Genomic DNA, 26,309 nt, shown 5'->3' on the forward strand with positions numbered 1-26,309 from the left:
ATTGCCACTTACACTGCTAGTATAATTTCGGATGATCGTATTCTTAACAACTACTCTGCTTAATAGTAACCTATTTCCATTGTTTCTTTTATTATTATTATTATTATTTCCCTTTTAGGAAGCCACTGTTTCTATGTTAGATGTGTAAAATTAAACTTCTAATGATTACTACATCAATACAGATCCTAGTTTTTTAGTACAGTAGTATATTTATTTTTCACTTAAGTTATGTTCTGTTGATAAATTTTATCTTTTTGAACCAGAGCAATAATATCATTAACTCCAAAACTAAAAACAGTATAAGAGAAAAGAAATGGCACATATATACTCCAAAGCGTATCATATACAAAAGAAGATGGAATACAAACGTATACCAATTTCTGAGTTGTTGTTGCTGTGTCCTTTCGAGAATGAACGAATACCATTGCATGTTAACCTTGCCTGAGTGAGTCAACAACCTGGCAGAAAAAATATCAAACAGTTAAATAATCATTCAAATACATACATTACACAAAGGAGAGCCTAAGGAAAAAGAAACCTTCTTGTAGCATATACCATTACTGCAGTTCAATACGCAGGCTGTAAAATTCTGCTCACTAATACATCGGCGATAATTAGAATCAAACAAGAAGTGTCCTGCTTCTGGAATCACTCTCAGAAACTGCAATTTAAATAGTATAGCCTTTTAAATATTAATGTTTAAAATTCTATAGTGTATTTTTAGGAATTTTTGCGTAAGATTCTTTTCTGAAAACGAGTTTGATAGAAGAAATGAATGGGGTGTAACTGGTAGGAAAATAGAGTAAAAATACAGATAAAATAGTTCACAAAAACAATAACCTCAGTCTCATTCAATTGGCATCTCAACATTTCATTGTATGTTTCAAACTTTCAACACTTGAGCATTGAATATAAAAGTGGCTTGCAATTCGACCAATTTCTGTAAAATAGAAGTTGCTACTTTTCTCATCAAAGCGCATCATTTTTGCTTTATCCAGGGCACGTGCAGCATCTGCTATGAGAGCTCTTTGCTTTAAACTCAAGGAAGGATGCAAAATGCAGAAAGGACGCTCTCAGTTCAAGTATGAACTCGCAGAGTGTTTGTGCAAATAATCTCGCGGGAGAATATTCGCTTCTAGATCCTTCAACCTTCGATCTTCCTTCTCTCTCTTCCTCGATTCCTGTAAAAAAGACTGGAGTAAATAGACCACACCCGGGGGGTGTTGGCCAAAGGCCCTCCGATGCCTAAGTTAGTTCGAGTGTTTGTAGGAAAACAATAGCTAAGCAAAGGGTACGGAGTTGTATGGTGTAAACCGGGTGGCCGGAGCCGTGTGTGGCGGCCGGAGCCGTGTGGAGAAAATATGGAGAGTGGAGAGTGGAGAGGGAGAGGGAGCTTCGGGTATTTTCTCGGGTTTTGGAGCTAGGTTTTGAAGTACCTTGAATGATGATTGAAGTCATCTATTTATAGTAGCCTCGGGGCTAGGGTTTCGTAGAGATTGAGTCGGACTTTGATAATATCTGAATTATCTCGTTAATTATAAGATAATATCCTATAATTAGGATATTATCCCTTTGATAAGATAATAACCAAATTATTGATATTATCTCATTAATTATAAGATAATATCCCTTTATCATGATAATATCCCAATTAATGATATTATCTTTATTAATTATGAGATAATACCATATAATTAAGATATTATCCTGATTAATCAATTATCCCAATAAATGGTTTAATTAATTAATTTAAGGGATAATCTTCTTTTCCACGTGGCGTGCTCTGATTGGAGACGAAAATATTTGCTCCCACAAATGCCCCCCAGCTTCTGCATGGCGCTTGCGTGGCATGTAGGAGATGAAATTATTTTTCGGGCTCTCCAACTGTATCCGGGCTTTCTTCTGCGAGTTGGACTCCTTTTGCAGATCGGTTTTCCAATTGGAGTAGGCTTTTGACTGTTCTTGGAGTTGGATTCTCAGTAGGAATGAGCTTGCGATTCCTTCTTGACCTGGGTTGTCCAACTTGTATAAATACAGGGCTTCTCTTCACTCTTAACTTCTCTACTTTCTAGCTTGAGAAAGATCTTGGAGAATTTGTACTGCTTGTTGAAGAGAGGAGTTGCCGTGCATCCCAAGGTAAGTCGAGCACGTATATTTTTTCTTCGTCTTCTCTTTTTTGCTGCAAGGACCAGCTAGGTAGGACTAGGCTGGTTGTCGTCGTGATTGGTGGCCGAAGACGATTGGAGAGGCGGTGGCCATTGGTGGCTGCTGAGCGAGTATCGGGAGGAAGTTGGTGGTCTGCCCCCTGCCCAAGATGTTGAGAGATGGAAGCAGAACGGTCTAGACTCTGATGATCTGCCGGTTGGGCAGGATGAGTGTTCTGCCGAATCCCCTGTTGATGAAGAGGCCAAGGATCCCTTTTACTGAGAAGACTCAAGTAAGAGTTGGTCCCTCGTCATCTGCTCAGGTGAAGGGTTCTTCTACAACGTCATCGGCTGATCCAAAGGTGGACAAGTGCAGCCTTGCAGGGGATGTAGGTGTGTCTGATTTCCTGAAGAGAAACTTTCTGTCAAGCCCATCCACTTATGTTGAGCTAGTTGTTCAAAATCCGTTAGGCTGGCGATGGTGGCAAATGTTATGGATCAGGCATGTGGAGCTGCTAAGATCGTGGCTGATCATGTCGATGCTAAACAGGCTGCAGATCAAGGATCCCCTGCTGGAGTCTCGGAGTAGATGAAGACTCATGTATTTCTCTTCAGCTTTAGTAGTCTGCTTTCTTGTTTAGAATAACTGGTCTGGTTTGACCATCTTCTTTTTGTTGAACTCGGCCAGTTGGTCAGTTTGCAATGGAAATTTCAGTTGCTCTTTCTAACATCAATTTGCATAGTGTCTTGTGAACTGCTTGAGTGTCTTTGGGTTGTGGCATGTTTTGGCCTATGTCCGGAGACGTGTCGATGAGAGTGGCCCGTTTGGCCTACATCCGGAGATGTGTCGATGAGAGTGGCCCGTTTGGCCTACGTCCGGAGACGTGTTGATGAGAGTGGCCCGTTTGGCCGACGTCCGGAGACGTGTCGATGAGAGTGGCCCGTTTGGCCTACGTCCGGAGACGTGTCGATGAGAGTGGCCCGTTTGGCCTACGTCCGGAGACGTGTCGATGAGTGTGGCCCGTTTGGCCTACGTCCGGAGACGTGTCGATGAGAGTGGCCCGTTTGGCCTACGTCCGGAGACGTGTCAATGAGTGTGGCCCGTTTGGCCGACGTCCGGAGACGTGTCGATGAGAGTGGCCCGTTTGGCCTACGTCCGGAGACGTGTCGATGAGTGTAGCCCGTTTGGCCGACGTCCTGAGACGTGTCGATGAGAGTGGCCCGTTTGGCCTACGTCCTGAGACGTGTCGATGAGTGTGGCCCGTTTGGCCTACATCCGGAGACGTGTCGATGAGTGTAGCCCGTTTGGCCGACGTCCTGAGACGTGTCGATGAGAGTGGCCCGTTTGGCCTACGTCCGGAGACGTGTGTTGCGTTGATACAGCTGCACCAAAATGGATTCAGTTGCATCCTCAACTTGTGATACTCGCAAGTGCACGAACCGTTGGTAGTATAGCATATGTAAGTGCGAGGTCGATTCCACAGGGATTGGTGATTGAATGATCCAATTTAGTTTCCCTACACAAAATAGAAACAAAAACAAAGAACATAAAACAAGGAAGAAAGAAATAAGTAACTCAAGCAAATAAGTTCCCAAGTTCAATTTAGATTAATGGATTGATTCTAGCTAAAGTATGATTAAGCCATGGTGTGTGGTCATAACCTTGTGTTCCTAATTCCCTAATTTGATCATTTGTTGTCTAACCTAAAATTAAGCATTAGGAACCCATTAAGCATAGAAGAACATTTTAAACAACCAAGCATGTATCTAATCCCTGTTGTCGAATGTCCATACATACTCTTCCTATTCATAGTTCAATTCGAATTAAAGCATGGTGTATACTCTTAATTCAAACCAAGATAGCTAACATGCAAGCCTAAATGGTGATCAATCATTCAAACTAGCATATTAACTTATAAGCATAATGAATAAGAACAAAAACCATAATTGAAACTTGGAAACTAATTAAACTTGAATACTTAAGAAAGAATGTACATTACAAGAAAAATAAATTACAACTAAGAAAACATTAAAGAAAGCTAGAATTGAGAACTAGAAAGGAAAACTAAGAGAATTTGAGGGAGAGAAGGGAAGGGAGCTCTAGAGAAGTGTTTGAGAGCTCCCTCCCTTGGGGTGTGTTTACAAGCTTGGGAAACCTCACTATATATAGGCCTAAGGAAGCTGAAAATCTGAATTAAGTATGGCTAATGCATACAACACTTGTTTTATAAAATCTGAAATGGTTGATGCACTTCACTAATGCATACAACACTTCCATTATAAAATCTGAAATGGTTGATGCACTTCACTAATAAATCCCACCAGCAGCCCTAGCTCATCTTCATGTCACCATGACCAAGCTTCCAACCAGAAATAATAGCTCATCCTGAGGTCAGCATGACCAGCAACTTCAAGGGCTTACGAATTGGGCTTCCCTTAAGCAAATTAAGACTTTAAGCACTCAAACTTGAAGTTCAGAATGTCTTCTTTCCAGCCATATATCATTTGGGCCAATCCAAGGTCGGAGGAGGAAGTTAAGGCCAAAACAAATTGCTAACTCATTTTGCGCGCTGATAAAATCCATCCTGAGCATGGCTCTGTGTTTGCTAGGTAACAGACTCCACAATTATCCAATGGGGCTGAATTTCGGATATGTTATAGTATACACCCATTGGAACAACTTTCATGAAGAATGTGGTCTTATCCGAGCTATGTAGGTTGCTGAAACAAAGCTTGCAATATGACCTACGAAACTGGGCTGGCAGGGGACTGTAGCCAAAATTGAGTTTGTCTTTAAGCTCTTCATCCATTCATCCAAATTAGGCCCTAACATGCATGGATTGCATCATTTACTATCCAAAGCCCTCATTATTACCTAAAGCTCAGTGAACTGAAAGATAAACACAAAAAAGATTAAAAGCACAAGTTTAACTCAAAAACATAACCAAATCATAAGCTAGAAGGGTACAAAATGATATACAATTATGAACAGATCAAATACCCCCAAACCTAGATTTTGCTAGTCCTCGAGCAAAACAACACAAAACAAAGTTAAAAACAAAACAAGAAGTTAACTAGACCACTTTCGTAGGTAACTCGATTGCATTGAGCGAATGCAACAAGCCTTTAAACCTCTAGGCATCCCTAGTAGGAGGAGTTGTGTCTCCTGAGGGTTTAACAGTTACGATACCCACAAACGTTTTACTGACTCTGTAAAACAAGGTAATTAGAAAACTTAAAAGATTGTTAGTCCTTAAGCAAAATAAAAAACAAAAACAAAAAAAAAATTACATTAACAAAAACAAAACAAAACAAAACAAAACAAAAAAAAATTACAAAAATAAAAAGAACTCAAAACAATATTTCCGAACATTTTCTGAAGAGAAATGACTCATGCACATGACTCAAAAGTTTTAACAATAAAAGCTCAATTTTAGACATTATTTACAAGGTGGCAAAGTTCAAAACACAACATGCTCAAAGTGTGGTAGTGTGATAGCCAAATGTAACAAATTCCCCAATCTTAGTTTTCACACAATTTCAAAAATCATACAAAGCACGAATTCAACTTCAAATCTCACCAAAGTTGTCCTCTCACAAATGAATCACTCAGAAGAGGGCTATAATGCAACACTCAGTTATAAACATGAGATTAGAGTTAAACCATAAAGACTTAACTCGAAATAGAAAGATGAAGAACTTGCATTAATATGATCTCAAGAAGGATGCCAAACACTTAAAAGTAGAAAAATGGATGCAATTCAACCATATGACATTTAAGATCAATTTAGGTCTTTATTATAGGTTGTAATGGGGCCAAGGGTGTAAGGTGAGTGAGAAATGAAAGGTATGGATAATACAAAGTCCAAGGAACTCAAAATGTAAGAGCATAAAATAATTGTTTACAAGACTTCGAATCATCACGATTAGATTTTTTTCTTTTACATGATCAAAACTCCTTCTACCTTCATTTACATTGATTCAAACTCCTTTCCAAACACCAAATTATTTTGAAGGCCCAAAAATGAAACCCAAAAATGAAATTTCATTCAACCACCACTTAATCACAATTTTTCTCTTTTCTTTCACCAATTGTGTGTATAACACTCATGAAATGAAGCACAAGGCTCAAAAGCTCACATTTATGGTTATATAAGTCTAATTTATGCTTGATACAATTCTTTGGGTCATGCAAATCCTTTAATTGGAAAATTATGAAACAAATGGCAAGTGCAAAGAAGGTTTCGAACATGTCATGCTAGAACGATGCCAAATTAATTAATTAATTAATTATTATTTTTTTACAATAAAAATTTACAAGGAAAAAAATAAATAAAAAATAAAATTCAATTTTTTATTTAAGTCATGCAACATTTATCACAATCTCATCAAATGTGTTCGGAAAGTGACTAAACAAAATAAGATTCAAAACAAGAAAGAAATTTAAATTTTTTTTTTTTTTTAAAATTTTAAGAAAAACCAAGTTTACTTGCTAAACTCCAATACCCCCAAACCTAGAAATGACCATTGTCCTCAATGTTTAAAAATTAGCCACAAACAATGTCATAACAACAAATGAAAGGTATTAAAGCAAATAAAAAAAAATCACAAAATCACAAAAGAAAACAAAAACAAAATAATTATAAAATAAAAATTACAACACAAACAAACAAACAAACAAACAAAAATGAAACAGTAAACCCTAATTACACAATTCTGAAACCCAAAAAATATTTTGAAGCCCAAAGCCCACAATTTCGAAACACAAACCACGGTGAATTTAACCCACTTTGAAACCCAAACTAAAGTGAAACCCGACCCACAAATTGTTTTCATTTCCGGCTTTTTATTATTATTTAGTTTTGTAAAAACAAACTATCGAACCGTGATTAGCAACACAAAGAGCGGGATTTTAACATGGGTCATGATGTCTCGGTTCAGTGTAAGGGACCAACAGACAGGGCGAGACACGTGTCGACGCATAGAGGCGCCGCAGACTCCACAAGCAAAAACTACGAGCTCATGGAAAGGCGCGAAGACTTTACTGAACGCGTTCGTTCAGAAAAGACACGTCGTGATAAATGAGTTGGGTATGGTTGGAAGGCGAGAAGGTTGTGGGACTCAAGGAATGCTGGAGATTCAGAAAATGCTCAGATGCTGTAATGGCTAGGGTTTGTCAAAGACTAAGTCTATAAGAAAGGGTGAAAAAAAACGCAAACTCGGAAACACACAAAAGAGAAAAGAAAGAAGAAAAGAGAGTGAGAAATCAAATGGCCTCTAACTACCCATTTTCGTTGGATCTCAACCTAGCTCCACCGACTCAGACATTGGGCCAAGCAGCGGCACCAGTATGGATGCCCTACTTTGGCTCCTCCCGGGGGCCTGTGTCTGTCAATGACTCAATACTCCTAGACAACGATGTTGCTATTGGAGTTGGCAGAAATTTAGTGACTCCCAAAGATATACGTGTGTTCGGGACAAGGGATGACAACCGGGTCACGAGTGATGCCCTGGCACTGAGCGTGCAGAGTACAGCATGTGTCGCAAGTTTGGGTCATCGCCTACTTGCGAAGTCCCATGAGGTGGAGGTGCTCAAAGCTCAGTTGGCGGCGGAGCGAAGTATGGTTGAAGATTGTCAGAGTGCTATAAAAAGCTTGAAAAGGGAAAGGTCAAGGATAGTGGAGGTGAATCGACACCAGCTAGAAGTATTGCGGGACGAGAATAAAAACCTATCAAAGATGGTAGAGTTGTATTCTCGCGACATGCGAAAGCAGCTGGAGGACCTAGACCGACCGGGTAAACGCAAGAAAGCAGATCACGAGAGTAGTTACGCTCAAGCTAAGATTGCGATCTTTGGGAGCTCAAGTGATGAGCCCCAAGAGGCTGTGCGTGAAGACCCAGAAGTGGACATCCAGACGGCCAAACTAAAAGCTCCTATGGTCGAGACACCGAGCGCCAAGAAAAAATGATTTCAGTTTTTATTTATTTATTTATTTTTAAAGTTTTTTTTTTTTATTTTTATTTTTTATATAAAAATGTTATGCTATCTCAAAGAGACGATTGACCCTAAATTTAAAGAATGACAATCAAACAAAAACACGAAAACCCAAACATGAAATTTTTATTAGTTAAGTAAACACACAAATAGCTGCTTCTTCTTTTAAGAGAAAAACTTAAGGATGACCAGTTAAGGGCCTCAGAAAACACAGCCAGGGGTTCCGGGAAGGTTGGAGGGGTCACAATGGTCCCGCTTAAAACCCGAACTTCTTAGACACCGAAGGTGCCGCCTAAAGAACTCCTAGACACTGTATAGACTGCGGTTGCTCACTGGAGTTACCAAAAATTTAGCTCCTTCAAAGAATATCCTATGAGTTTTAAATTATAAAACCTAATAAAAACAAAATAAATAAATAAATAAATAAAAACTGAAATAAACACGCAATTCAAACAAGAATTTAAAAGAAGAGATGGGATTCTTGAACCAGGTGTCCAAGACGCATCTTTAATTTTGTCTCTTCTTCCAACTAAATTCTTGAGAAACCTGACAAACAAGAAGAAAACAATTGAAAAAAAATAAAATAAAATAACAACTGAAAAAAACAAAAACACAAACATCAGAAAACAGGGAGGCAAAAGTAAGTGAAAGTGTAAGCATGCTCCCTTTTAAAAAAAAACGTGCTCGCAATTTGCGCCGGAAATGAAGGGATCCGAGAGAAAAGAGCACAGGATAGCACCCTCGAGATCCGAAGTGCTTTCGGCTCCCTCGTCTGTATAAGTCTATTTAAACTCATCTCGGTGAAGTAGAAGAGCACCCCGCATTTCTTCCTGCAAATTCAGAGAAAAACATCAAAAAATCCAAAAACAAAACAATGGCATCCTCATGCACTCACCTTGATGATCTTAACCTTGAATTGTCCCTTGCGCCACCGAATGCGCAGATAAGGGTTCCTCCAAACCATGTCTTCCCAAACTCCACATATCATCACGGTACGGCCTCAAACTTTGCTGAGGTAATACCGAACTTTTCTGAGGCAATGCCGAACAGAGCAGCGCTGCTTGGAGTCATGATTGGCAGCAAGCTCACACCGACAGATCATCTGCATGTGGCACAGAGGTCTGACAAAGCAGCGGTGGAGGAGTCCCACAATTTAACTGTGCTCCACGCAGTCTCGGCTACCAATTTGGGCATGCGTTTACTGGCGAGAACACGGGAGTGTGCCGCGATGAGCGAGGAAATAACTTCCTTGAAGGCTATGGTGGCGGACTTGCAGAAGCGGCTCTACTGTGCCAATCAGCACGTGGAAGCACTGCAAAGAAAAAATGAGGACCATGTGGAGCTGCTGCAGATTCTGCAAGTAAGAGATAATAGAGGCATGCCATGAAGATGAAGATGAAGACGAAGAAGAAGAAGAAGAAGTTGTTTTTATTTTTAATTTATTTGAATGTTCTTTTTTTTTTTTTTTTTTTTTTTTTTATTTATAATTTTTTACTTTTTTTTTTCTTTGTTTGTAATGCAGTGTTTGAGTGAAATAAAAATAATATGTTTTTAACACTCTGAAATAAACTAACTAACCACACCACGTAAATAAATACATAAACTAACTTAACAAAACAAAAAAAAGAAAACAAAGAAGTTCCAAATTGATTTTTTTTTAAAATTTATTATTATTTACAACTAACTGACCACACAAAGAAAAATAAATAAATAAATAAAAAGAAGTTCCAAATTGCAATTTACAAGGATAAAAAAAAATAAAAACTCAAATTTCAATTTTTAAATTTTTTTTTTTTTTTAAATTTTTAATTTTTATAAAACACACAAATATACAAGCAACTCATGGATGACCAGTTAAGGGCCTCAGAAAACACAGCCAGGAGATCCGGGAAGGTTGGAGGGGTCACAAAGGTCCCACTTAAAACCCAAACTTCTTAGACACCGAAGGTGTCGCCTAAAGAACTTCTAGACACTGTATTGACGGAGACGCTCACTGGAGTTACCACGAGTCAGCTAATATAAAAAATCTTTTTAATTTTTTTTTTTAATAAAAGAAATAGAAAATTAAAATCACTAAAATAATAACAAAACAACTAAAGAGAAAAGATTGGAATACTCCCCCTTGAAGCGATTAGGTCGAGCATGGATGCATTTGGAGGTCGCGACTTCTCCCACTGCTCCACACTCCCCATTCTTATGATTGAGGTTGCCATCTCTCTCCATTTTTATTAAGCTATCATAAATTGCTAAAACGAACACAAAAAACTTGAAACAGAATTAAAGGATTACGAAATATAAAAAAAAAAAACTAAAAATGAAAAGGAAAAATCAACACACGTCCAATTCCATGCTTCAAAGCAACAAGCACCAATGGGTTGTGTAAGCTGGGACTTAAACCCAGTTCTCTTGCTTGTTGGGCAATTGTCCTTTTCTGTTGGACTACAAACACAACTTGTCCATTAATGTCATTAACTTTAAAACTTGAAATTGTCCAGTTAAGAAAAAAAAAATAAAGTAGGAAAGCCAAATAGAATCAAACAATGTTACCGATCCCCGGCAACGGCGCCAAAAACTTGTTGCGTTGATACAGCTGCACCAAAATGGATTCAGTTGCATCCTCAACTTGTGATACTCGCAAGTGCACGAACCGTTGGTAGTATAGCATATGTAAGTGCGAGGTCGATTCCACAGGGATTGGTGATTGAATGATCCAATTTAGTTTCCCTACACAAAATAGAAACAAAAACAAAGAACATAAAACAAGGAAGAAAGAAATAAGTAACTCAAGCAAATAAGTTCCCAAGTTCAATTTAGATTAATGGATTGATTCTAGCTAAAGTATGATTAAGCCATGGTGTGTGGTCATAACCTTGTGTTCCTAATTCCCTAATTTGATCATTTGTTGTCTAACCTAAAATTAAGCATTAGGAACCCATTAAGCATAGAAGAACATTTTAAACAACCAAGCATGTATCTAATCCCTGTTGTCGAATGTCCATACATACTCTTCCTATTCATAGTTCAATTCGAATTAAAGCATGGTGTATACTCTTAATTCAAACCAAGATAGCTAACATGCAAGCCTAAATGGTGATCAATCATTCAAACTAGCATATTAACTTATAAGCATAATGAATAAGAACAAAAACCATAATTGAAACTTGGAAACTAATTAAACTTGAATACTTAAGAAAGAATGTACATTACAAGAAAAATAAATTACAACTAAGAAAACATTAAAGAAAGCTAGAATTGAGAACTAGAAAGGAAAACTAAGAGAATTTGAGGGAGAGAAGGGAAGGGAGCTCTAGAGAAGTGTTTGAGAGCTCCCTCCCTTGGGGTGTGTTTACAAGCTTGGGAAACCTCACTATATATAGGCCTAAGGAAGCTGAAAATCTGAATTAAGTATGGCTAATGCATACAACACTTGTTTTATAAAATCTGAAATGGTTGATGCACTTCACTAATGCATACAACACTTCCATTATAAAATCTGAAATGGTTGATGCACTTCACTAATAAATCCCACCAGCAGCCCTAGCTCATCTTCATGTCACCATGACCAAGCTTCCAACCAGAAATAATAGCTCATCCTGAGGTCAGCATGACCAGCAACTTCAAGGGCTTACGAATTGGGCTTCCCTTAAGCAAATTAAGACTTTAAGCACTCAAACTTGAAGTTCAGAATGTCTTCTTTCCAGCCATATATCATTTGGGCCAATCCAAGGTCGGAGGAGGAAGTTAAGGCCAAAACAAATTGCTAACTCATTTTGCGCGCTGATAAAATCCATCCTGAGCATGGCTCTGTGTTTGCTAGGTAACAGACTCCACAATTATCCAATGGGGCTGAATTTCGGATATGTTATAGTATACACCCATTGGAACAACTTTCATGAAGAATGTGGTCTTATCCGAGCTATGTAGGTTGCTGAAACAAAGCTTGCAATATGACCTACGAAACTGGGCTGGCAGGGGACTGTAGCCAAAATTGAGTTTGTCTTTAAGCTCTTCATCCATTCATCCAAATTAGGCCCTAACATGCATGGATTGCATCATTTACTATCCAAAGCCCTCATTATTACCTAAAGCTCAGTGAACTGAAAGATAAACACAAAAAAGATTAAAAGCACAAGTTTAACTCAAAAACATAACCAAATCATAAGCTAGAAGGGTACAAAATGATATACAATTATGAACAGATCAACGTGTCGATGAGTGTGGCCCGTTTGGCCTACATCCGGAGACGTGTCAATGAGTGTAGCCCGTTTGGCCGACGTCCTGAGACGTGTCGATGAGAATGGCCCGTTTGGCCTACGTCTGGAGACGTGTCGATGAGTGTGGCCCGTTTGGCCTACGTCCGGAGACGTGTCGATGAGAGTGTGGCCCGTTTAGCCTACGTCCGGAGACGTGTCGATTGCTTTTGTGAACACTTCATTGGAAAGAAATGCTTGAACTTGTATTGATGTCGATGTCACTACATTGCTTTATTGAACAAAAGAGATGAGTTGCACGGGTAACATCAAAAGTAACTTGGCTTCAATGAAGGTGAGGGAGGCTCGGCCGTCTGCTTAGAGGCGAGCTGATAGGTGAGGAGCTTCGTGGATAATACCCCTAGAGGTGATGGGCATTCCATTGTCTTAGTACCTCCTTCCCTTAAAAGATGATGCCAGGATCGTCTTCCATGACTGGGTAGCTGGTGACGGCTTGGGAGACGAAAGTCGCTTGCTTGATCTTTCTCTTCTGCTCCCTGGTGGTCAGCGCAGACTCTTGGAGTCGGCTAGAATCGTATTGATCCGTATGACTTTTTTCGTGGAGGCTCATTGGCAGCTGCATCACAATCCTTGATTTGCTGGATAGACCCCCTTGCAATGAATTCCGTGCAATGGCCATCTCTGACCAGCTCTTCAAGGTGCCTTTTCCAGGCGAAACAGTCGTTTGTGTAATGACCGTGCCCTTCATGGAATGCGCAATATCTACTGGTATCTTTCTTGGCTGGGTTTCCCTTCAAAGGCGATGGTTTATTCAACCAAGGCATGTCCCTTACTTGGGCTAGGATCTGGTGAATCGGGATAGTGAACTTGGTGTAGCTCTCAGTTGCTGGAGTACCTCCTTCAGGCTGTGATCTGCGCTTGCCTTCATCCTTGTTGTTGCCGTTCCTTTGGCTTGCTTGCTCAGCCAGTTGATCGGCTTGCTTGGCAGCCTTCTTTGCGGCAATTCGGTCGTCGTCCCAAAGTGCGTAGCGCTCTGCTGTTGCGAAAACTTCTACCAATGTTTGGCAGGGAGAGATGGTAGGTCGCCATACAGTTCACACTCAGTTGGCAAGCCCCTCTTGAAGGCAGAGGACGCGACTTGGTCATCACATCCTATGATTTTTGCCTTCTCCGCCTTGAACCTCTTGATGTAGTCTCGGAGGGATTCGTCGGACTTCTTGCGCAAGTTGAACAGATGGTCAGGGTTCTTCTTAATCGTCCGGTAAGAAGTGTATTCCTTGGTGAAGACATAAGCAAGCTCCTTGAAGCTGCTGATCGACCCGGATGGCAGGGTGTAGAACCAGTCCTGAGCTGCTCCTAGCAAAGTCATTGCAAACACTTTGCACATTAATGCGTCTTCAACCTTGTGGAGGATCATAACGCTCTTGAAGTGGTTCAGATGACTTTCAGGATCAGAATCCCCTTTGAAGCATGTGAAAGAGGGAGTTGAGAATCGTTTCGGGGGAGCAGCCTGTTCGATTTCGGCGGTAAAAGGTGAGGAGTTTGCTTGGTCTACCTCCATGCGTAATGCATCTTCGAAATTTCCGCCAATCCTTAAATCTCGAAGTCGATTATTTACAAGCTTCTCAACATCTTCCGCACACATAGCTGGTCGGTCACGTTGGTGACCTTCGCGATTTGGGCGACGCTGATTGACTTCCTTGTTGGTTCGCAAGTGTCGACCTTCTCGGCTGTGCTGCCTGGGAGGTGTGTTGGTGAACTGCGCTTGTGAGGAATTTCTTGTAGCATGTCGACGGGAATTAGTTCTTCGGGAGCGGGCAGCAGAGCGCCTTTCTTCACGATCCTCATTGTGGGGGTCGTCAGGTTGACCTCCCTGGGAGCCTAGCCTTTCGTGAACGTTTCCCTGCGGGCCCAGGCAAGCGCAGATGTCTGGTTGTGGGCCTAGCCTTTCGCGCACATTGGTCCTTAAATTCAGTCTGGATGGGAGACTTCGTCTGCTCTGAGTGTGGCTTGCTGATGCTTGCGACATGTCGGCAAGCTGACTACGTTGTTGTCCATCTCCTTGTCTACTTACTCCTGCTCGACCTGCTCGGTACCCATCGAACTGCATATCGGCGCGTTCGTCCATCCTTCTCTCTTCACCCTGTTGTCCAAGGCCAAGGTTTTGAGCCAAGTTTATTTGGTTGAGGAGCTGCCTCATCAAACTGTTTTGGTCATCCATTCTCTGAGTTAGCTGGTCAACTCTCAGATTGAGGTATACTTGACTTCGTGGATTGGGAGGAGAGAAGTGTGTGGAGCCCAATTGCACACGGGCTAGGGTTTCATTAGAGGTGTGAGCGGGAGCGTGCGTCGAGCGCGGAGGCAATGGATGAAGTTGCTCCAAGATTGGGCCAAAGTCAGCAGCAGTAGCAAGCCCACCTTGATGGGAGGTTCCACCATGCTCGGCAGCGGTGCTATGAAGGTAGCCAGATCCGGCCACGGGGCCTTGAGATGGTACGACGATGGCTAGTGCGGTGGTCCCAGCTGGCGGTCCGGAAGGTGGCGCGGTGGTTTGTTGCGGGTTCATGGCGGCTAAAGGTGGTGGTGCCACCATGTCGATCACGGGATCGTGGGAGGAGTAGCTTCGGGCCGTTACGGATTGAGCCATCGCGGCGGTCTTGCTCCTCGTGCGCTTGCTTCCAACCATGGTTGTTTGGAAGGCTTCGGTGGATTGGAAAATAGGAGGAACGGATTCCTTGAGCACGCGTTGAGTATAACTCGTGCTCTCAATGAAAGCACCAAATGTTTGTGCAAATAATCTCGCGGGAGAATATTCGCTTCTAGATCCTTCAACCTTCGATCTTCCTTCTCTCTCTTCCTCGATTCCTGTAAAAAAGACTGGAGTAAATAGACCACACCCGGGGGGTGTTGGCCAAAGGCCCTCCGATGCCTAAGTTAGTTCGAGTGTTTGTAGGAAAACAATAGCTAAGCAAAGGGTACGGAGTTGTATGGTGTAAACCGGGTGGCCGGAGCCGTGTGTGGCGGCCGGAGCCGTGTGGAGAAAATATGGAGAGTGGAGAGTGGAGAGGGAGAGGGAGCTTCGGGTATTTTCTCGGGTTTTGGAGCTAGGTTTTGAAGTACCTTGAATGATGATTGAAGTCATCTATTTATAGGAGCCTCGGGGCTAGGGTTTCGTAGCCTCGGGGCTAGGGTTTCGTAGAGATTGAGTCGGACTTTGATAATATCTGAATTATCTCGTTAATTATAAGATAATATCCTATAATTAGGATATTATCCCTTTGATAAGATAATAACCAAATTATTGATATTATCTCATTAATTATAAGATAATATCCCTTTATCATGATAATATCCCAATTAATGATATTATCTTTATTAATTATGAGATAATACCATATAATTAAGATATTATCCTGATTAATCAATTATCCCAATAAATGGTTTAATTAATTAATTTAAGGGATAATCTTCTTTTCCACGTGGCGTGCTCTGATTGGAGACGAAAATATTTGCTCCCACACAGAGCTTGTTACTATTTTTTTCCTTGTGGATTTCCTTACTACTCTTCACCTTGTTTCTTACTTGTTTTGCACTTTATAAAGTATGTTGATAATCTCGTTGGCTAAAAATGTATGTGAATAATTTCACAATCTACTGTCTACTAGATCCCTCCACTAGTTTATGAATCTTCGAGGTAATTTATTTTATTAAAAGTAAACTAAAGTCATAATTTCATTTAATATGGAGAAAGAGTGCCAGAAGATGCCTTCTGCCATTACTCAGACTATTTTCTTTTAATTTCTTGCTGAAGATATGATAGAGATACATGGTCATTTCAGAATCCTCATGGTGGTTTTGGATTATTAAGCATATCTTATTACATGGGCTTCTTCTTGTTCTACCAATAGTATGCTGATAATATTGCAGAAGCCTCAGGAATATGATTTGATGTGGTAGAAATAGACCAGCTTGACCAAATGAGAATACAGTATGCTGATTATTTGCTGATATGCTCTACGTTTTACTTGTTTGGGAGATTGGGGACCGAAGGTTGATGTTGTTGTTTTTTGTTTTCTTGACCTTGCTTCAAATTATGAACCCCCAGATTCACTTGCAGAGTGGCTTGAAGCTGGTGAACAGCCTGTCTATATTGGACTTGATAGCCTTGTGAGTTTGTTGCAGCTTTCTCTATTCATGTTTAATATTCTTTTCCCCTATGTTGCACCGATACGCCACTTTTTGGGGGTATGCGAGTATCCGATACGGCGCTGATACGATACGGCTCCGATACGGCACCGATACGTATCCGATACGCCACGTGGCGTATCGTAGACTTTTCTTAAAAGTTGACTTTCCGATACGTCCTCGATACGTCCTCGATACGGTCACGATACGGTCATGATACGGCACTGATACGTCTGGGGGTAAAAACGAAAGTATTTGGAAACTTTGGGGTTGATTTTGAAAGTTATTTAGTATTTGGGGTTAAAATGTAAAAATAAAACATAGAATTTCAGATTGCTTATGTCAAGAGATAGGCTAGGTCTTGGACTTTCATTCAGACAGACGCCAAGCCAACCAAACAGAAGGAGGAAGGAGGAAGGAGGAAGGAGGAAGAAGGAAAAAGGAAGGGAAGAAGTTCTCACCTCGTCGCACCTAGCTGTAGCAACCAGCGCCGTTGCAGCAGCTTTATCGTTCGCTACTCAGATTCATACGCAGCTCAAGGTTTCTTCTTCTTTCTTTGAATAATCTGCTGTTGTTCTTATATGGGTTTGGAACTTGGGTATATAATTTAATAAGTTGTGTGGTTGGAATTGTTGTTGACTTTATTTGGTTCTCCTTTCTTTTTAGAAAGCTACGGCCAGTGGGTTGTTTATTTACTATATTATTTAATAAGTTTTGTGTGGTTGGAATTGTTGTTGATTTGTGTATATAATTTAATTAGTTTGTGAAGTGATTTGGGTATATAATTTGATTTACAGGAAATGAGTAGTGTAGGTAATAGTTCTAGTGATGGGAATGCTGGTAATAATAATGGGGAGCATGAGGAGAATAATAATAGTAATAATATGTGTTTTGTTAATGTTTTGAACTTATTATGGATGAAATATCAATTTTCAATTTTTCTATTTATATATATTTTTTAATATATATTATTTTAATCGCCGTATCGGTGCCGTACCCGTATCCTACTTTTTGGAGATTTGCCGTATCGGCGTATCGTATCGTATCGTATCGCCGTACCCGTATCCGTATCGGTGCAACATAGCTTTTCCCAGTTCTATCCCAGAGTAGCTCTGTTTGTCCTTACCCTAAAAAAATTACTTGTTCCTTCTCAATTAAAACAATCAACCAAAGCCACAATCTCCAAAGAGTGACCACCTTCATGTTGGTCTCCAACGAACAGGTTGTGGAGGTCTATTCATGACAGATGACAAATCGACCCTTTGGTTGTTCAGTTGTTCAATATTTAATTTGACTGAGGCATGTCTAATTCAATTTCGGGTTTCAGACTTTCAGTCAATCACAGTGTTTGAAAAGTCGGCCTAGGCTGGCGCTAGGCGGCTAGGCGGGCGCTAGGCGGCTAGGTAGCTAGGCGGGTTGGGTTTGTTTTCGGTGCCGAACCCGGAGGACGAAGCAGTGACTGCGAGAGAAAGTTCCGTCCTCTACGAGTGCAAGCTTACGGTGTTCGTTGGAATATATTTAAAGCGTATAGCCGCTCGGCTATACTTTTAAAATATTCGAATGTAATTAGAAAGTATAGCCGTGCGGCTGTACATTTATAATTTCTATTTATATTTTATAGAGTCGAGCCTTGCGGCTATAATGCTAAAATATTGTATTTAAAGATGATCGGCTATTCTGTTAAATAAAGACTGGCAGGTAGAATAGCAACTGGAGGAGGAGACACAAAGTTTTGCTTTTCAATGGTGCGGCACCTTTCTGAATAAATAAAGACCCACCTCCGGTCCGTGTGTTGAGGTCAGCTGAAAAACCTACATGAAACACAAGCACATGCAACAATTAAGCAACAATTTATGATACATCCGAAATAATAATAGAGGAATAGGTTCACCAAACTCCATTGAAATCAACTGAGGAGAGATTAACAGCTTGATGAGTATCAGCTGTGCTTTCTGTGGACATACCCCCAGTACTACCACTATTTCCCGTGTCAACAGAGGTTTCATTTCCATGCTTGGACTTGTTGCTCTGACTCCTAACAGTTGCACATTCTGAAGATGCCATCTCATTAATGGAGCTCAAAAATCCACCAGACATGAAGAGGGGATAGAGTCAACCTTCTGAATAGACCTAAATCACAAATATCACCTGTTTCATTGGACATGCTACTATGGCAATCCACATGCAGGCTATAGTCAAAATTCCAATTAGAGCAGCGATAAGGCAAGAGACAATAAAAAGGAGATCAGTTGGATTCTTGTTGTTCCAATTGGAGAGAAAAATATCAATGTCACCATCATCATCCATCCTCAATGACTACTTGTTTGATCTACATTCGCATGAGCATCAAACTGCCCAATCCCAGTTTAATTAGGCTCCAACTCATATATCCTCCAACATGGTTTCATCATTCAATAACATCCTTAAACTCATTTGACAACCCAACTCATCGTCCTACTTAATTCATCATGTGCAACAGAGATTCGAACAATGCTTTTTATAGGTGCTACTTACTGTAACCGCTTCAACCTTTAAAAAAAAAAACTGAAAACGTTTCACAAGTAAAACAAATATCATTCCAAATACAAAACACTTGCTGCCATGATTAGTTTCATATCAAAATTCAGATGTAAAAGACAGATACAAAATACATGTAAACATGAAGGAAATACAAAGTCCACCACAGTTCTATCATAATTTAGTGATATTTTAAATTAAATGACAGTCCTATGGAAAAACAAAACACCCCCATCTTTAGAGACCAAAGCAACACACAACCTTCACGCCACACAAAACCCACTTCATACTTCACTTTCTATTCTATTTTCTCGGAAACCAAATGGAATAGTCTAAAAGCAAAGCATAACATATATATGTACATACATTCTAATATGTAACCACAAATCGAATAGGTATCTATGAGTGTGTCTTGATTTTGAAATAATAATCAATAAATACATTGAACCGTGAAGATTTCATAAAATGAAAAGTGAAAGTGTTTGAAAAATAAATAAATAAATAATGGAACTTACAGTGACATTCCGAGGAGATGGAGATGGATCGCGCCGTTCAGAGAAAACCCTAGCCTTAGCTTGATCTACGAATAGAGGGAAAATTCAGAGTGTAGGAATCGAAGCAAAACCGAAATCCTAAGATTGATTTTTGGGTTTCTTGAGCGCAAATTTGTATTCGAATATCTATACTTTTTAAATATTAAAATAAATTTTAAAGAGTATTTAAATATATACTGGGATCCTTTTTTAAAAAAACCAAAATCTTTTCCTAATTTTGTTTTATCGATAAGAGTAGTTTAGATCATTATCCATTACTATTTGGCCATTATCCGAGTCTCTATTATCTCCTTTTGATTTTTAACTAGCATTTTCCCGTTTAACACTTGTATTATACATATACATACGTATTTTTTTAATAATACTTTCGTTTTCGTAAAGACTTAGTAAATACACGTATGTACATATTTTTCATGTTTAATACACGTGTTTTTTAACAAAATTTTCAATAATACATACAAAATTCAAGTATTATACACATAAAATTATATGGTGGCCAAACTTTTCAGTTCCAAAAGGTTAAGTGAGAAAATTTCGATTTTAGGGTGTAAAGTGAGAAATTAAGACCCTTTGTATAGCCGCATGGCTATATTCTTTTTAAAAAAATTTAAAATAAAAAATAAAAATCTTCCGAAGAGGTGCTATTAGGCGGTTCATATTTTTTTATTTAATTTTTAAAAATAAATAGTACAGCCATGCGGCTATACCAAGGTCTTTTAATAAATAAATAGTATTGGAGCACGGGCTACTATTTATGGAGTATGGCCGAGCGGCTAGACTTGTAATGTGAGAAACTGTAATATAATTCATACTACATATTAATTATTTATTAATATGATTTTTTCTTAGTTAAATATTTTTTGTGAAGCCTTATATATTATTAAATCTTAACCTAGTATGAGATTATCCCTTTCGTTGAAAGATGACACCATTCTTGTTTTCCATGTGTAGAGACTTAGAATTGGTTTTAATCAAATCATCATTGCCATGCCACCTTGCATGCTAGTAACAAGTGGTGTTGGGATATCATTGGCCAAAGGTGGATGACTCACATTATTTCCTTATCTTTCTATCTTATCTTTTGGTGGTGGTCACTAGCGGACCCAGGAATTTTTTAGCGGAGGTGCAATTTTGAAAGGATAAAAGCTTTATAAAAATAAATTGAATATAAACAAATCATAATTGAACATATCACGAGTCGTGCATTGCGGAGCCTCTTCTTCCTCGAGTTAGCTATTGAATACTTATCATAAGAGCCAAATCAGAAAAAATAAAATAAGAAGCAGATTACAAAAAAATAGGGAGGGGGGGAAAGAAAAAAAGAAAAGAAAAAAAAAAAAGAAGAAGAAGACACGAATTGGCTTTTTGTCAAGAAGGAAAAAAAAAGCAGCAATAGAACCAATTGATTTCCTTCTTTTTTTAAAAAGTCCATGAATTGCAATCCGGTTTCCTCCTCTCTTTTCTTGTTTTTTTATTTGCCTGGCTCAAAACGACATCTTTTTGGCCACGTGTGCACTACGCAGCCCAACAAACATACTTTAGCTGAGTTATTTTGCCCGTCTATTAATTTTGGAGGCCTTATACAAAGAGAAATATTAAGGACCTATTTTTATAAATAAAAAAACAAAAATTCACAATTCACAAATATAACTGAATTTTTTCCTTACTTAGAGTTAGAGCCCAGTCAATTATGTGCCTTTTGAAAAACTTAAAAAAATAATAATAATAAGACGTTAAAATAATAATAATAAGGCTTTAGAGTCAAAGCCCAATCAGAACTAAATAACATGAGTCATGAGCAAGGGCGGAACCAGAAATTTTTTAATGGGTGGGCTAGCTAAAGTTATTAGCTTAAAATCTAATGATAAATTTTTTTTGTACTTACATTTTCTGTAGTTTTTCTAGAAATAAAAGTATACATTAAATCATATAAATCACATAATTGTAAACACAAGGAAAAAATTTGAAATTAGAGCCATATTATTCGCGAAAGGGTGAATTTCATTTAGAAAAATGCTTCTCTTTTGGAGACAAATTAAAAGAAATTTTTTAAAATTGATGTTGGGATAAACTTTGACACCAAATACAAATGTGGAAGATCTCTTACTATGCATAATGGGGCTAAAATTGTATATTTATTTATTTATTTTCAGTTAAAATATAGACTATATGTATATTTAATTTGTTTTTTTCCCCAAACTGTCCCTGGGCTACAGCCAAGGGCAGCCCTTGCCTTGGTTCCGCCAGTGGTCATGAGGTGACATGAGAGGTAGGGATGCAGAGCACCACCGTCTCATTTTTTTTAAATTATTTTTTATTTGGTTGCAATTGAATAGGATTAAACTATACTAAAAAGTAACAAAACACCCCGTTTCAATTTAAAATCAAACTAAGTCATAAATGGGGCCGTTTAATATGAGAGAGAAACCTAAAAGAAACATCAGCACACAGTCGTCTTCTTCCTCGTGCAATTGCGGCTCTGCAACTCCAAAATTTCAAGGTTTTCCTTGCCCTGTCTTCTTTCTTTGGAGACCCTTGATTTTTGGGGGCCCTGTGTCGTAGCACAATCAGCACAGGCTATGGGTCTGCTAGAGTTCACAACCAACCACCAATTGAGTAGAGGTGCAATTTGAAGTACCTCTAATGGTTTTTCCGGCGAGGGGAGGTGCAGCTGCACCTCCTTGCGCCTTAATAGGTCCGCCACTGGTGGTGGTGTTGTGATATCATTGGCCACATTTTTAAAAAAAAATGGTTAGGTTTCAATGGTCTGACCTCCAACGGTCATGACCAATAATTTTTTATAAATTTTTCTTAAACAACACGAATTGAAAACATTTTAAAAGGCTTTTAAAAAATATATCGATGATGTCATCACTTTATTGTTGGCCGTTGGATATGCATTTGCACGAGATGATTCGTGCTCTTGCTCACACTTCATAATTTATTTTCTTCAAAAGCACATGCATGGGGCCCACAAAAAATTTGGCCATTATCCGAGTCTCTATTGTCTCATTTTGATTTTTAACTAGTATTTTCCCGTTTAACACTTGTATTATACATATATGTATGTATTTTTTTTATGCATTTCGGTTGAACTGCTAGGAATTGTCTATGCTAAGTGGAGCATGTTTGTTAATTGGGAAGAAGAAAGAAATAAGACATGTTGAATATGATGGCAAATTTTAGACAGGGTGGGTATGGCTGGTATGGGTGGTGGTGGGTTTGGGTGGTTGTGGATGACAGTGCAGGGGTTGGTTGCAGAGAGAGGAGAAAGGAGGAAGGATGAGGAGATAGGGATTGATCTTTGGAGAGAGTTGGATCTGGGCAAAGTTTTATTTATTTATTTATATTTAATTTAATTTAAATTTTAAAGCATAGTGAAAAAAGATTTTTATTTATTTATTTTTCTATTATACATATATTTTTTAATTAAATAAATAAATACATTATTTTATTATTTATTTAATTCAATTTAAATAAAAAAATGGGCCATTCACATAACACATCATCACTTGTGGTGAAAAAGACTAAAATAGCCCAGCCACGTCATCAAAACTGATAGAGTTATTAATGGAGATAACGGAAGGGGGTAAAGTGAAATACGAAATCATGGTCAAGGGAGTTAAGTGGGCCATTTTAACTTTTTTTTTTTTTGGGGAGGTTTAAAGTGAGATTTGACCGAAGTTTCAGGGGACACTACAGTAAATAAGCCTAAGATTTTATTGTCAAATTTTAACCATGGTAAAATATGCTACACCACAAGAAGGTTAAACTCCCCCCGGTTATGAACTTGTAACTCACATTTTTACAGCAAAACCCTAGGCGCGTATGGCGATCTTCTTCTCACATCTTTCTCACAATTCCCCTGCTTAAGTGGCTCTGCCTTCACCTGCTTCCGGCTTCTTCTGCAATGTGGTGAACACCATTCCTACCCTTTTCAGTATATACTCTCAAGGTTTCAGCAGGGCACAAGTTAACTTAAAGGTAAAATCCATCTTCCTTGTTCTTGTGCGCCTTGTTTCTTTTCAGTTGTTTTTCCCTTCCAATTTTTTGATGAATTGAGGTGAATATACACGAGTGGGTTTTAATATAGAAACAAATAGTAGAAATTTGCCGACTTGAATTGAACTGAATCAAGTTGCTTCGAGGTACACGTGTTCATTCATCTTTCAAAATGTAGAAAGTTGGAAACAAGAGGAATATTAGCTCAAGTTATTGAAGTCTGAGACATAAATATTCTTTTTCTTAAAAGCATCAATACATGATTCGAAAGAAAAAAAAATCAGAAATTTCATATTGGGTTTGGCTGAGAGAATGAGTTTGAGTAAAATTTCGTACTGGGTTTGGCTGAGAGAATGAGTTTGAGTAAAATTGCAGCTGGGTTTGATTAAAGTTACAGCTTGGGTTCATTACTTGGTTGATTGCTACAAAGAAGAAGTTGGGTGGAATTTAGTTTTTTTTTTTCATCAGAAGGAAAAAAAAGGAGTTATTGGGTTGGGTTTAAATTTTTGGGGCTGGGTGGAATTTAATCCTTTTTCAGGTTGGTTGATTGGAGAGGTTGCTGGGTTTTGTTTAATTGTTTTGGCTGGGAGTTTGCTTGAATATATATATGTTTTATCGTTTGGCTGAATTTCGTTTTCCTGGTTGTTTTGCCGGGTTTGAATGTTTAATTTTCTGAAAACATTTTGGTTGAATACGAAGAAGAGAATAGAGGTTTTTCTTAGAAGACCAAAGAATTTTATTAGTTTTTTTTCCGCACTGCATGAATGTCATTCTTTTCCATATGTACTGGTTCTCTTTAGAGCTTACACTAGGTGTTCTTTCTTTATGTATTTTAATAAATCTCCCTTGCATCATCGAGAAAATTACAGAAAAAACGGGATTGGAATGCTATTGAATCGAAGGTTGACTAGTTTAACATGTGAGCTAGTGTTGTGACTCTTATGGTCTAATGTGCATATACTTCAGTTGAATCCTTTAATGATCAGGATTTCTGTTAAAACCCTAGATGTATTTATTATCCATATGTAGTTATTGGGAGGTGCCTTCTCACGCTGAGCAGGTATTGTAGCCTCCTCAGTAGGTTTACTAGAGTTAAAATGCTCTAATCTGTAGGGATGAAATATGGTATGCCCTATGAAAATACTATTTATTGTTCTTATATGTCTATTTGATGGCCATAAATGTCATACTTATTTATTTACCTTAAACGTATTTTCTCTTTGGTTTAATTTCTTTTCACAAACAATAAAAAACATTGTATCAAGGAGAAGAATCTGATAGAAATTCCAAATTGTAGAATTTTGTCACTGGGTTTAATAGAATTATATTGTAAACGTATCTCACTTGATATTATCTGTATGTGTTTTCTTTATAGTTGGAGGCTGTTAAAATTTTGTATCCACGACAATGGGTTACCAATTTATCGAGTGGGATCAAGGATGGGACTATATACAGAAGGGGATCACGAAGCTAAAGAGGATTGTACAAGGATTATCAGAACCGCAGTTCAACTCAGAAGAATATATGAGGCTTTACACAACTATCTATAACATGTGTATTCAAAAGCATCCACATAATTATTCTCGGCAGCTTTATGACAAATATCGGGAGACATTTGAGGAATACATTACTTCTACGGTGTTGCCGTCTGTAATAGAGAAGCATGGTGAGTGTATGCTGCAGGAGTTTGTCAAATGTTGGGAAAATCATAAGATTATGATTAGGTGGCTGTCACGATTCTTTAGTTTTCTTGATGACTACTACATCGCTCAAAATCACACATCATATCCTGGGCTGAATGAAGTTGGACTTAACTGCTTCCGTAATATGGTTTATCAGAAGGTAAATGCTAATGTGAGATTTGCCGTACTTGTTCTTATTGGTAAAGAACGTGAAGGAGAACAAATTGATAGAGCACTGTTGAAGAATGTGATAGATATATTTGTTGAAATTGGAATGGGACAAATGGATGCTTATGAAGAGGACTTTGAAGGATACATGCTAATTGACACTCGTGATTACTATTCTCATAAAGCATCAAGATGGATTTGGGAGGACACTTATACGAATTACATGTTGAAGGCAGAGGAATGCTTGAGAAGGGAGAGGGATAGAGTTTCTCATTACCTGCATCCGAGCAGCGAGAAGAAGCTGGTGGAGAATGTGAAACATTGGTTGGTGGTGGTAAATGTAACTCAACTGATTAAAAAGAAGCATTCTGATTCTGGATCTAGTGCTTGGCTTACAGTTGATAATGTGGAGGAGCTTTCTAGGAAATTTATTGCTAATGTTATATTGGAACAACAAGTTCCTGCTCAAGGTTCAGCCTTGGTTCAACCGGCTGAAGATGCCGCAATGCAGGAATGAAATCAGTCACACTACTAACAATTGTGAACTACAGGTTACAAGTTGTGATCAGTACAAAGAGACTAGAGAGAAGTATAACTCTATCAAGATAAGAGGAAGAGATTTACAATGAATAAACATGCGATAATTGCATCAGATAATCTAAGTGTTTGGCTTGGATTGGGTTTGTCCTTCATATTGCTCTCTTTCTTTGATATTTTGTTTCTCTATTTTACTTTAATGAAGATAAATTGGGTCTGTTCATCTCTCTCCCAAAGAATGAAGATCAAAGGTGAGGACTAGTATTATTAAAACAAAAACGAAAACTAGGAATTGGAGCTCTTGAAGCCTGCTC

General features: G+C 38.7%; 1 protein-coding gene across 1 annotated transcript; it reads left to right on the forward strand.

Moving 5' to 3' along the window:
* Positions 1 to 23,401: 23,401 nt before the first annotated feature.
* LOC110756392 (cullin-1) lies at positions 23,402 to 26,212 on the forward strand. Its single transcript, XM_021957821.2, has 2 exons — positions 23,402 to 23,590; positions 24,984 to 26,212. Exon 2 carries the CDS (start codon positions 25,016 to 25,018, stop codon positions 25,973 to 25,975), a length of 960 nt encoding a protein of 319 aa, XP_021813513.1. The 5' UTR covers positions 23,402 to 23,590; positions 24,984 to 25,015; the 3' UTR covers positions 25,976 to 26,212.
* The last annotated feature ends 97 nt before the right edge of the window (positions 26,213 to 26,309 follow it).

The sequence above is a fragment of the Prunus avium genome, chromosome 5 (assembly GCF_965620075.1).
Source record: "Prunus avium chromosome 5, drPruAviu1.hap1.1, whole genome shotgun sequence".
NCBI lineage: Eukaryota > Viridiplantae > Streptophyta > Magnoliopsida > Rosales > Rosaceae > Prunus > Prunus avium.

What these genes read in the sequence shown, in the direction of transcription:
- LOC110756392 (XM_021957821.2), top strand. Translation starts at nt 25,016, where the DNA reads ATGGGTTACCAATTTATCGAGTGGGATCAAGGATGGGACTATATACAG.